Below are 11,626 nucleotides of genomic sequence, written 5' to 3' on the forward strand. Positions count from 1 at the left end.
CACCAAATAGTTAGCTGCAAAGAAGTTTCCTGCCATGCAAGAAACTTTCACTCTATTTGGAGAGCCAGCATACAAAAAAAATAATAGTGTGAACTGGCATGACACTGGAGTAAGGGCAATAAATAAGACATGATTGAAAACCATACTGAATGTATGTTTTCACTAGCTTTTAGGTTTTGAACTGAAATCATTGCATTACACAGACTAAAACTGTTCTACTGGCAATTAGCTATTAGAAGAAAAAAATAAACATTTGCTAAAAAAAAATTACTAGATTTTAAAAATCACTTACCCTCCTTTACTGCTGTTAAAAATATGGTTTTGGCTTCCTCTATTATGAGCTAATCACAGATCCATAAGGGGGTGACTTGTGGATGGGCAGAGCCTTGGGAGAGGTAAAGAATGTAATTCTTACCTGTTGAAACAAAAGGAGACCTGAACCTCACTCAACAAGCTGAATACTCTCTCCTGTCATCTCTATCCTCCTTTAATGGGTCCTTGATATCCCTCTTAATCTAACACTCTATGTAACTTCAGGGTTTGGAGACCAGATATGTATCCTTTTTCCAGCTCTGCCTGTGTATCCAAAAGAACCATACGTAGTCATTCTGAACCTCCCTGCTTTAGCTCCTATCGCAGTTCCTGACTTAGAGGCATCCAGGAAATGTTGAACTGAGGCTGTGGGGCAGCCTAAAAATGCAGGACAGTGTGCAGTGTGCTATAAGCTACTCTTCACTGAGCACAATCTGTACAGTCCTTCTCCATTAGCCCTATCTGCAAGAAGAGATGCCAGCACAGGACATGTTAAATAGGGAAGGAATGAGAAAGGATGACAGAATGGCCTTAAAAAGTCCATTATAGGGTGCCTGGGTGGTTCAGTGGGTTAAGACTCTGCCTTCAGCTTAGGTCATGATCCCAGGGTCCTGGGATCGAGCCCCACATTGGGCTCTCTGGTCAGTGGGGAGCCTGCTTCCTCCTCTCTCTCTGCCTACTTGTGATCTGTCTGTCAAATAAATAAATAAAATCTTTAAAAAAACATTATACATGTAAAAACACAATTAATAATAAAGGCTATTAGAGAGATTTGAGGATTTCTCCATGTCCGCTGAGATTAGTGAAAATTTTTGGATTAAAAGCAATAACAACCAGAATTCCTATACACACTGGTGAGAGTGTCAATTGACACAACTTTTCTGGAAAACCATTCATCAGTATCTTTCAAAGCTGAGCATATAAATACACTATGGTCTAATAATTCTATTCCTAGATGCAAATGTGTACATATTTCACCACAAGGATTGTACTAGAGTGTTCTTAACAGCAGCATTCATATTCACCCAAATGACAACTACCTAAATACCCATCAGTAGTAGACTGGATAATAAATAGTGGTTTATTAATAAAAAAATATTAAGCAATGATATTGAACAGCATACAAATACACACAACTATATGGATAATTCTTGCAAAGGTAATGTTGAAACTAGGTACCAAATAATTCACACTGTGTGGTTCCATTTATAGCAAGTACAAAATTAGGCAAAATTTGTCATGATGTTAGAAGTTGAAGAGCTTCCTTGGAAAAATAGGGAGATATTCTGGGGGGTTCTGGAAGACTGGGAATGATTTATTTCTTGATCTGTGTGCTATTTGCACAGGTGTGTTCAGTTTGTGAAAAATAATCTGTATACTTATGTTGTGTGTACTTTTGTATGTATTTTACACCTTAACAAGAGTTTAAAAATTAAAAAATATATATCAAGATAATGTAAATTCAGAGTTTTCAGCTAAATTTAAGGAGAACTTCAAGGAATCAGTTTCAAACACTAAAGGTTGATAGTGGTTTCTCACTGCCTGGAAGGAAAGGACAGATAAAATGCTTAGGGTGTTCTAGGGACCATGGTTCCATAGAAACTACTAAAAATAAACAACTTAAAATATTTCTTGCTTTCAAGCTATCAGTGTTAGGATTCTTGATTAAAGCTAAATTGTTATTACTTTACAGATCTTTTACTACTCAACCAGCATTTTTCAGACAGCTGGAATCAGCCAACCTGTTTATGCAACCATTGGAGTTGGTGCCATCAACATGGTTTTCACGGCTCTCTCTGTGAGTTTATACCCCAGATAAATATGCACTTGTTCCTCAGTTCAGAAATGGCAGAGGGAGGCACCTTGTGATCTAAAAGCAACCAGCAATTAATGGCTCATGTGTATTGGGTGTATAGAACCAAGTGGGTCATGGGAAGAGTCCTATATGCAAATATACTACTAAGCATAGCTGAACAGATGGATCACTGCTTGTCCCCATTTGCTGGGATGCCATTTAGTCACTCATTTGTGAATTAATAACTGACTTGGGGCACAGAGGACTTCTTCCTTGTGTAAATAGCTGGATTCCTTTTCCTTTGCTCTGTACTTACATCTGTTGGGATCAGGTGATGTGTCATTTCTATCAATATTGGGTCTTCTACCTAGGTTCTTCTCTTTCCATGGTTGAAATTCTTTTTTATCCTGATGTCTTGGTAAAAATGCTTTAAAAAAATAAGGCCTTCTGTAACATATCTATGCCTGTAACATGGTTAAACAGACTCAGCAAATTCTTATGATATTAGGTTAATGGAGAGAGCTTCCAGATAGCTCACAAGGCCATAACTTCTGGTGATGCATAAAAATTTGTGTGATATTATAACAGATGGAGTGGAAGTGGTATAACTTGAAACGTTATTACTTTTGAAATGTTATTTTTTTTCTGACAAGAAGAAAGGTCACATAGTCTTCTCAAGACCGAATGCCTTACACAATGAATGATTCAGTATCTTGACAATAATATTTAACATAAATAATCTAAGAACAGATTAACAATCTAAGAATAGTAAACAAACAACAAAAAGCCCCTAAAATTTCCCAACTCACGTAATTCACTCTAAAAATGAAGAATATTGGGCTTATTTTTATCTTTGAATACAAGATATTCAAAAAGCTTGTGCTTTCCAATGTTGGTCACCATGTTATATTCAATATACTTTAGTCACTTGTTTTTCATTCTCTGCAGATGGACTTTTAACTATTACCTTAGGGTGGTCAATAAATTACAGCCTAGCTACCTAGATCAAAAAGCAGATTTGTCCAGACTACATTAAACAGTGCTGGACCTTGGAAAGAGGGAGAACAGATAACAAGGGAACACCAGGAGTTCTGTAGGCACGCTTTAGAGATAATGCCTGTTCAAGCCAAAAGGCCACTCAAAATCGATGAAGGCCTGCTACTGGGATGTAATCTACTCACATTCTTTTGTCTCCTGAGATATATTCTTTACAAATCCTACTTCAATATATTTTTCTAATATGGAGATTATGCTTAAAACATTTTATATGTAACAGGATTAGGTATGTAAAACAACAAGTTGTCGAAATTGGGTAAACCAAATCGCAAATGCCTATAAAGGCATTTATAGGCATTCAGAATTCATATACAGAATTTCATTTTTGCCCCCCTCCCCCCAACCCAGCTGGAGTAGGAGTTGTTTCAAAAAGTTTTCTTGATTATTTTAAATATGTGCTTTTAGAGTTTATCCTTTAATTCTATGAAAGTTTTTGAACAGATGAGTGACATTTTTAAAATCAGCTCTAATCATCTGTCTAACCCTCCAGGGCTATAGATAACATTTAAAATTTTTAATTACATTTATTTTTGAAAAGTTTGTTTTAAGGATCAAAAAGTACAAAAAGGATAGTCCTTTGGTCACCCAATTCCTCTCCTCTAAATTACCAATGTTATTGAATTCTGTGTAGCCTTTCCAATAAAGACACACAAATAGGAATATGCACTGATAAGATATTAATGTTTCACCAACTTGGAAGGGACATAATCAATTTTTTTTCTGAATGAGTATTTGGGAAAAGAAAGACTTTCCTAACTCCATGCTGAATTATGTTTCCACATTTCACATTTTCTTCCACACTAATGGGCCAGTAGAAGAGGGCCTGTAAACTTGAGAGAAAACAAAACAGGAAGAAACATGGAGGGAACAGGGACACAGATGGGTCTAGAGAAGAAGCAGTAGAATCCAGAATCTGTGTGATACATATGTCTTGGGCAAAGACAAGGGTTCTGGTCAGGCAGACATCTCCACCCTCAAGGAGTGAGTTTAGAATGTATTATCCTATTAGTAAAAATTATTCAGAAACAGAGGAAACAGTAAAATCCCTCATTCCTGAAGAAATGCTTCTATTTTCTTGATAGCTTGACATAGTGTCATCAAGTCAACTTTGAAAGTCATACTTACAAATTATATAGAGAAATGTTATGAACTTGGGCAAGAGGTGTTTTTCATACTACCTTCTCAATAGTAAGTGTGGGCTGTTGGTTCATCATCCTGAAGTGATCTGAAACCAAATATGTATTGTCTCTGAAATGAAAGGGGCTTTCATTATAGTGGAAAACAAATGTTTCAGATATTCTCAGAGGCAAAGCTCAAGGGTATTAGATTGCTCTTGATTTACTGATAGATTTATGAGCCAAGCCAATTTACTCATTGAAGTGAGAAATTATGACAGATAATTTCTGTGTGTGATTCACCAACCCTGGCAGTATCCCAAGGATCAAGTAAGAAGAGTCTATTTAACAAATATTGGTCTTGGCTAGTCATAAATGTTAACCATTAATGCAAAGGTCCACAGACCCAAAGGCATCAATGACATATCTCCTAAATTAGGATAAGAAAGCACTTTAAGCTTTTGCTTTAAAGTCTTATCTTTTCAAATGGATAATTCACTTCCAGCACCAAATACATTTAGAAACACCAGAAAAATGCAGATCTATTTGGTAAAGTGATAAATTCTGTAAGTTGCCAGGTGAGTTGTTGTAATTTGACTGTATAAGCAATTAGAAAGTTGGATGAGAATGATTGACAACCCAACAGTTATACTATTTTAGGTGTAGGTTTTCTGCAGTGCACAAAACATTGTACTTATAATAGGATAATTATCAAAAGATAAATTAATGTCCTTTTTTATGTAGAGCCATTTTAAATGTTTAAGAAATCTACTGAAAGATACCTGAGATATACAGGCTCTAATATTGTTCTCAAGTAATAATTGTAGAGTGATGGTAAGGTTATGGTTCTTTCAGAATGGCCTGTTCAAATGATTGTGACTAATTGAAGCAGGTATATTTTAATTATCACTGAGATCAGTTCTGCCACCTGAGGTAAGAGTCACCCCCCAACTCAGTTCCACATCTGTAAAATGGGCTTATAGAACTGCCTCCTTCCAGCTGTATAAATTAAAATGACCTCTTTGGCAGTAAAAACTATTTAAGTCAGTATGTTTTTAAAACTTTCTCAGGTATTCCTTGTGGAGAAGGCAGGGCGACGCTCTCTGTTTCTAATAGGAATGAGTGGGATGTTTGTCTGTGCCATCTTCATGTCCCTGGGACTTATACTACTGGTAAGTGTAGATTTTTGCACTGAGGTATTTGGTTACCACATGATAGCCCTACTGTGCTCCAGGCTCTGTAAGTAAAAACATTTGAGGGACATCTGGGAGGCTCAGTTGGTTGTGCATCTGCCTTCAGCTCAGATCATGATCCCGGGTCCTGGGATCGAGTCCCTTGAGCTCCTTGCTCAGTGGGGAGCCTGCTTCTCCCTCTGCATGCTGCTCCCCCTCTGTGCACATGCTCTCTCTGTCTCTCTGACAAATAAATAAATAAAATCTTAAAAAACAATGAGTTTGACTTATGACATAAACCCAGAGGAATAGCATAGAATACAAGGGAGAAATGCAAAGAAAAGGGGAACTAGCTTTTGGGGTTTAAAGACTTTATTTTCACAAAGTAAACTGCACTTGTTGCCAAGGGAGGCGGTGTTGCAAAACGGTCAGAGTATAGTCTCTGGGGTCAGCCCTGCTCATGTTCTAACACTGGCTCTGTCATTTGGCTACCTATGTGACCTAGGACAAGTACCAGGCCTTTGCCAACCCAGCATCTTCGTCCACTACTTCATGGAGGGTAATGCATCCTGTCTAGCAATCTTGGTATGAATAGGAGCAAAGGTCATTAGATTCTTGCCTTGCTTCTATCACAGGAAAAGACTGAGAATCATATAAAATCTAATCCAGAGGATTTCCTCTAACAGAGTTCAAAACATTTAAAAGCACAACTCAGACTTGAATAAACTTGTCTCAAACAAGAATAATTTGTAGTTCTTTACACATAAACATATCAAGAACAGAGCTATGTCACTTCTGAACTCAGTGAGTCTACTTAGCTAAAAGAAGCAGCAGCCAATAGTTTCAACTCCACTTCTATTTTCGTTTTGTTTTTTCCTCAGGATAAGCTGGCTTGGATGAGTTATGTGAGCATGGTAGCCATTTTCCTCTTCGTCAGTTTCTTCGAGATTGGGCCTGGCCCCATCCCCTGGTTCATGGTGGCAGAGTTCTTCAGTCAAGGACCACGGCCTGCTGCTTTAGCAATAGCTGCATTTAGCAACTGGACGTGCAATTTCATTGTAGCTCTGTGTTTCCAATACATTGCGGTAAGCAGTCTATTATTGTGCAAATTTGCTGAGTAGAGATGGAGTAGAACAGCTGCTAATTGGAACTCTGTTTGTTCTCTATGCAGAAGTTCTGTGGACCTTATGTGTTTTTCCTCTTTGCTGGAGTGGTCCTGGCCTTTACTCTGTTTACATTTTTCAAAGTCCCAGAAACCAAAGGAAAGTCCTTTGAGGAAATTGCAGCAGAATTCCGAAAGAAGAGTAGCTCAGCTAAAGTGCCAAAAGCTGCTGTGGAAATGGAATTCCTTGGAGCTACAGAGACTGTGTAAAGATAACCTGCTTTTTTGACAAGAACAGAAACAGGAAGAAAGTTGTGTGTTTTTAATTGATGATTCTTTGAGAATTTTATATCTATGTCTTAAAGAATTGTTTTATTTTTTAGAGAGCTTTTATGGGCTCTTCTCAGAAATGTCATCAAAAATTACCAAAGAAAGTATTTTTTTTTAAGTTAGAGCATCTATTTTTGATAGTAAGATTCTATAATTAAATGAACCAAAAAGTCTAGCTTATTTTACTACACCAAAGAGCAAGTACATTATAGTGTTCGAGCTCTATTCTTTATAATGAGGTTCTCCTAAAATGAAAGCAGTTCCAATGTATCATGTTATTGCTTCATTAAGCACGTGACTGGAAACCTGAAGCTGCAGCTCATTTACATATTTGAATATGATTATGTTTGCATTTTCTTACCCACAGACCTCATACTAAAGGAGCTTTGGCTAGTTGGTAATAAGGTCCATGTTAAAATTGATAAATTTTCTATTTTCTCCCACTTAGCCTTTTCTTTATTAGAATTTTTATTTTAAAATTTTATTTTTTTCTGTCTTTTCACGTGGAATGGTTTATTGAGTATATTAATATATGTTCATAAAGAAAAACTTTTGTTTTTGGTAGGCTTACCAAATCTGGGACTCAGAAAAAAAGTTAGTTCCTTTGCTTGATGACCAAATAATTCTTATAAGATTAAATACTGAAAAGATTTTTACCAGTCATATAGCTTGTTAATATTAATATCTATTATAATATCTATTCTATAATATCTATTATAATATCTATCTAGTCATATAGCTTGTTAATATTAATATCTATTATAAACATATGCTAATTCCTTGCTAGTTCAGTCCTCTGAGCTCTATTTTAGTTTTCTTTTAAACTGAGTACAGCCTGGTTTCCTCAGCTGTATTTTTTATAAAATACATTTAATCAGTGATTAAGCTGGGCATTTTTATATCTCCTCAAACTCTCAATAAGTTAGAGCAGTCTGAGGGAAATCTGAAATCAAGGATTGCTCTGTTTGTTAAAACACATTATCTATTTTGTGTTTCAAGACAAATTGAAAGAGTAGGATGCCAGAAATCCCAAAGATGGGTTCCTGAAAACTTCATGAATGCTCAATTTCAGACTTGATCAAAATCCCTATTAATTTTTCTGGTTAGATAGTCATTCCCTTTGATGTTCCTTCTTTGTCATGGCAGTATATGGATGCTATCTAAGCCGTCCTATTGCTATTGCTAACATTTCCTGTGTCCTATGTGGCAGGCACTGTTCTAAGTGCTTTTACCTATTAGGCAAATTGGAAATGCACAGATGATTTAACAGACTTTCACTTATAGTCAATTTACAACTATGGAAATACATTCTGATGGATACCAAAGGCTTAGCAGGGAGCTAAAGTATCTCCAGGCTATTTTCCCCACAAAGTGGAGCAGAGTCCATCCTTTTTATGTTTGCTTTAATGTGGATAAAAGGAAGGTACTTTTTAAAAAGTACTTTCTATGTGCGGAAGGGGAAAAAAATGCTGAACACTTGTTTTTTTTTCCCCCCAGAGTGTTTTACCTTTCTATAATTTGGCAGTCCAGACAACATAAAATGATTTCTTTTCACTTTGCTTTTTATTTCCTTTGGATCAATTTGGAATAAATTATTGTTACTTAGGACTCAGGACACAGTTAAAGTGAGTTTAAATAGTTCAAAAGACTTTTGTGCCAGCTTGTGAACTCTAGAAAAATTGTGGGGACTCTGAATGGACAAGAGCAGGAGAATGGCTCCTGTGTGGCTCTTGTCCTCTTCTTCAGGATGCCTGTGGTCTTTGAGAAGCCCAAAGTTAAAAGATAAAGAAGTTTAACATTTTTATAGGTGATGAATGTGATTTAATCAAATTGCTATTTCCAATCTCATTTACTAAGAAAATAAAGTAGTAAAAGTTTAAATAAAGAACCCAAAAGACCACTTTCAAGTTCTAACTACTTATTTCAACTAACGTGTAAACACCAGAAATTCATAGCCTGGAGTTTAATGCCTCAGAGAAATTGAAACCATTTACATTGTTTCCATTCCATATTTTTTTCCTTGCAGAGATACAAATGAGTTGAAAAGAAACCTTAAGGTGAAGTAAGAAACTGTTAAAGCTTTATAAGACAAAGGAACTATCTTAACATAATAGAAACTCCCTGGTCTTCAACTGGATGAAAATTGGCACTGGTTAATTAGATACAATTGTAGGGAAATCAGATGTGAGTTTGAATAATTAATTTGCATAGTACTCTATTATTTTTGTGGAAGTCTTTTCATACTCTAATGTCCTAACAATGTGATTTTTCTTAGCTTATTCAATGCATAATTACAATTCTTGGTCTGGTCACTCACCTGCTACACCTAGCTATTGCCCACTGTCATGATACCAGTGAAAGGATCTTCTCAATGAAGAGAAGATCTTTCTCCTCTATGCAATCAGCAATGTGATGGCACTGAGATACGCTAAGACTCTGCCCCCTTCTTCCTCAAGGAGCTCACAGTCTAATAAGCAGCTCAGGAAGCCCAGGATATGAATGTCCCCATGTGTGCTTTTTGCCATCCATGAAACTTGATTTGAGGACCTTGTAAAACAGGCACAATAATATTACCTACCTCAGAGAGTTGTAAGGATTAAATGTAAAGTGCTAAGAAGAGTTCCTGGTATAAAAGGAGGTGCTTAGTAAATGCTACCTAGAATTAGTATTCACAAAGATACTGCTAAAATAAAAGTTTGTCATATATATTGACAGTTCCAAATTTTTCTTTTCTTTTTGAATTTTTTAAATTTTTTTCCAAATTTCTTTTGAGTACAAGAAATTCTGTAAATTCAAGATAACATTTTCTCATTTCAAGCAACAATTTCACAATGACAAAGGAATGGTGAAAAAATAATAGAGATTTTAGGCTATCTAATTCTTAAACCCAAACTTGACATTTCCAAGTTGATTATGAGTTTTTATTTTATTTTTAAAGTTTGTTTTTACCTAAGTTATTTTTTAAAAGGTTTCTATATTTCTTGAATAATACTAAGTACAAGTAAAATGCTGTATATTTAAATGCAATTCAACAAGTTATAATCACAGAAAAAGACCAAACCTTCTTGATAATCCTCAAAAACTGCAGAAGTATTATATACATGTAAACCAGTGTGCGTGCATAAGCTACTTCTTGCTGGATTATAGCATATGCAGCAAATAAGGCAATGTTAGGCAATATCTTGTTCTTACAGTGTCCTAAGCAGAGATGCTGAGTAAAGTATAAAAGAATATATAATTTTTCATTACAATTCTATCAGTGACCTGAGAAGAAAAGATTTGTTGCCAGCCACTCTGAGCCATCTGCTGGTGTTTTTTACTGCTTTCTAATTTGGTGTACATTAGAAAGAATCATTAAGAAAAGACTGGTTTTAGTTAGGGATATATTTACACTATAGTTTTATGTCAATAAATACATTTCTGAATGCTTAAGTGTTGCTTTATTTTATATAAAAAATAACCACATTTAAGAAAATTAATATTGGCTTACTGTAACATATCCTTGTTTCTTTCTTATGGTATTGTTCCTATTCTCATTTTAAAGATAACACATGAGTTACTTTTTAAATTCAAATTTTATTTCCATTAGGCAGTTGTTTTGATTATCAAGAGTAGGAAAAACTAACCTGAAGTCTAGGTAAGAACAACCGACTCACTTTGATAAAATAAAAATAATTTCTTCAGTAAATGTTTAGTTGAGCTCCCACTGTGAATAAGATACTTTGTTAAAATTTTGTGAAAGACACGAAACTTAGAAAACATTGTCTATATGCTCAATCCCTTGCATTCTCATAAAAGGGATAAAAGTTTAAAACAAATAGTTACAGTATGAAAGAGAAAATAGAAAAAAAACTGTAGTGGTTTTTAAGTTGACCTTTACAATTTTTGTTTAGCTGCAAAAGGTGTGATTTTTAAAACGATAGCATATGATGATATTTAAAAATTGTTGTGCTCTATTTACCCAATGGAATTTAAATACAATAGTAATTTGTTAATTACTATTTAATTTGTTAATTGCTATTTGTTAATGCAACCATTAAAATATATGTAAATAGAGATATATATACATATATATTAGCAGTTGGAAATTTTACCGCATTCTTTATTCTCCTATTTCCTTTTTATTTCCCCAAGGAATTTTATCCCAAAAAACAAATTTAAATGCTTTAAAACAATTCTTTGATGATTCTGAGTTTCTGCAACAGGACTATCTATAATTTGAATATTTTTGTTTAAAAATGTCTCATTCAAAAAGGTCAAAATGTTTAACACTGTTTTCTGGACTGAGTTAGCATTTATGATTATTAGTAGTACACAAATGAAAAAAATTTGTATTGCAGATTTTGATAGAATTATTAATTTTTAAAGTCATTATTTTAAATTTCATCTCAATAATAAGCCTGAGTTATTTATTTTTCAATCAATTAAAATATTAATGGATGGATATTTTTTACTGTTAAAGAGTATTCAGCATAAATTCTATTATTACACTGTATCATTACAGATATATTAAAAAATTTTATTTTTGGCCACCTGGGTGGCTCAGTCAGTTAAAAGTCTATCTTCGGGAGCACCTGGGTGGCTCAGTGGGTTAAAGTCTCTGCCTTCAGCTTGGGTCATGGTCCCAGGGTCCTGGGATGGAGCCCAGCATTCGGCTTTCTGCTCAGCGGGGAGCCTGCTTTCTCCTCTCTCTCTGCCTGCCTCTCTGCCTACTTGTGATCTCTGTCTGCCAAATAAATAAATA

General features: G+C 35.0%; 1 protein-coding gene across 2 annotated transcripts in view; it reads left to right on the forward strand.

The window, feature by feature from the left end:
- Window positions 1–11,412, forward strand: part of SLC2A2 (solute carrier family 2 member 2) — a 32,705-nt gene extending 21,293 nt beyond the window's left edge. For both annotated transcript variants that reach the window (XM_059391554.1, XM_059391555.1), the window contains exons 8-11: window positions 2,006–2,110; window positions 5,349–5,450; window positions 6,332–6,535; window positions 6,622–11,412. In XM_059391554.1, coding sequence (XP_059247537.1) covers window positions 2,006–2,110; window positions 5,349–5,450; window positions 6,332–6,535; window positions 6,622–6,822 — 612 coding nt within the window. In that variant the 3' untranslated portion in view covers window positions 6,823–11,412. The remainder of the gene's footprint in view (window positions 1–2,005; window positions 2,111–5,348; window positions 5,451–6,331; window positions 6,536–6,621) is intronic.
- The last annotated feature ends 214 nt before the right edge of the window (window positions 11,413–11,626 follow it).

The sequence above is a fragment of the Mustela nigripes genome, chromosome 2 (genome assembly GCF_022355385.1).
Source record: "Mustela nigripes isolate SB6536 chromosome 2, MUSNIG.SB6536, whole genome shotgun sequence".
NCBI lineage: Eukaryota > Metazoa > Chordata > Mammalia > Carnivora > Mustelidae > Mustela > Mustela nigripes.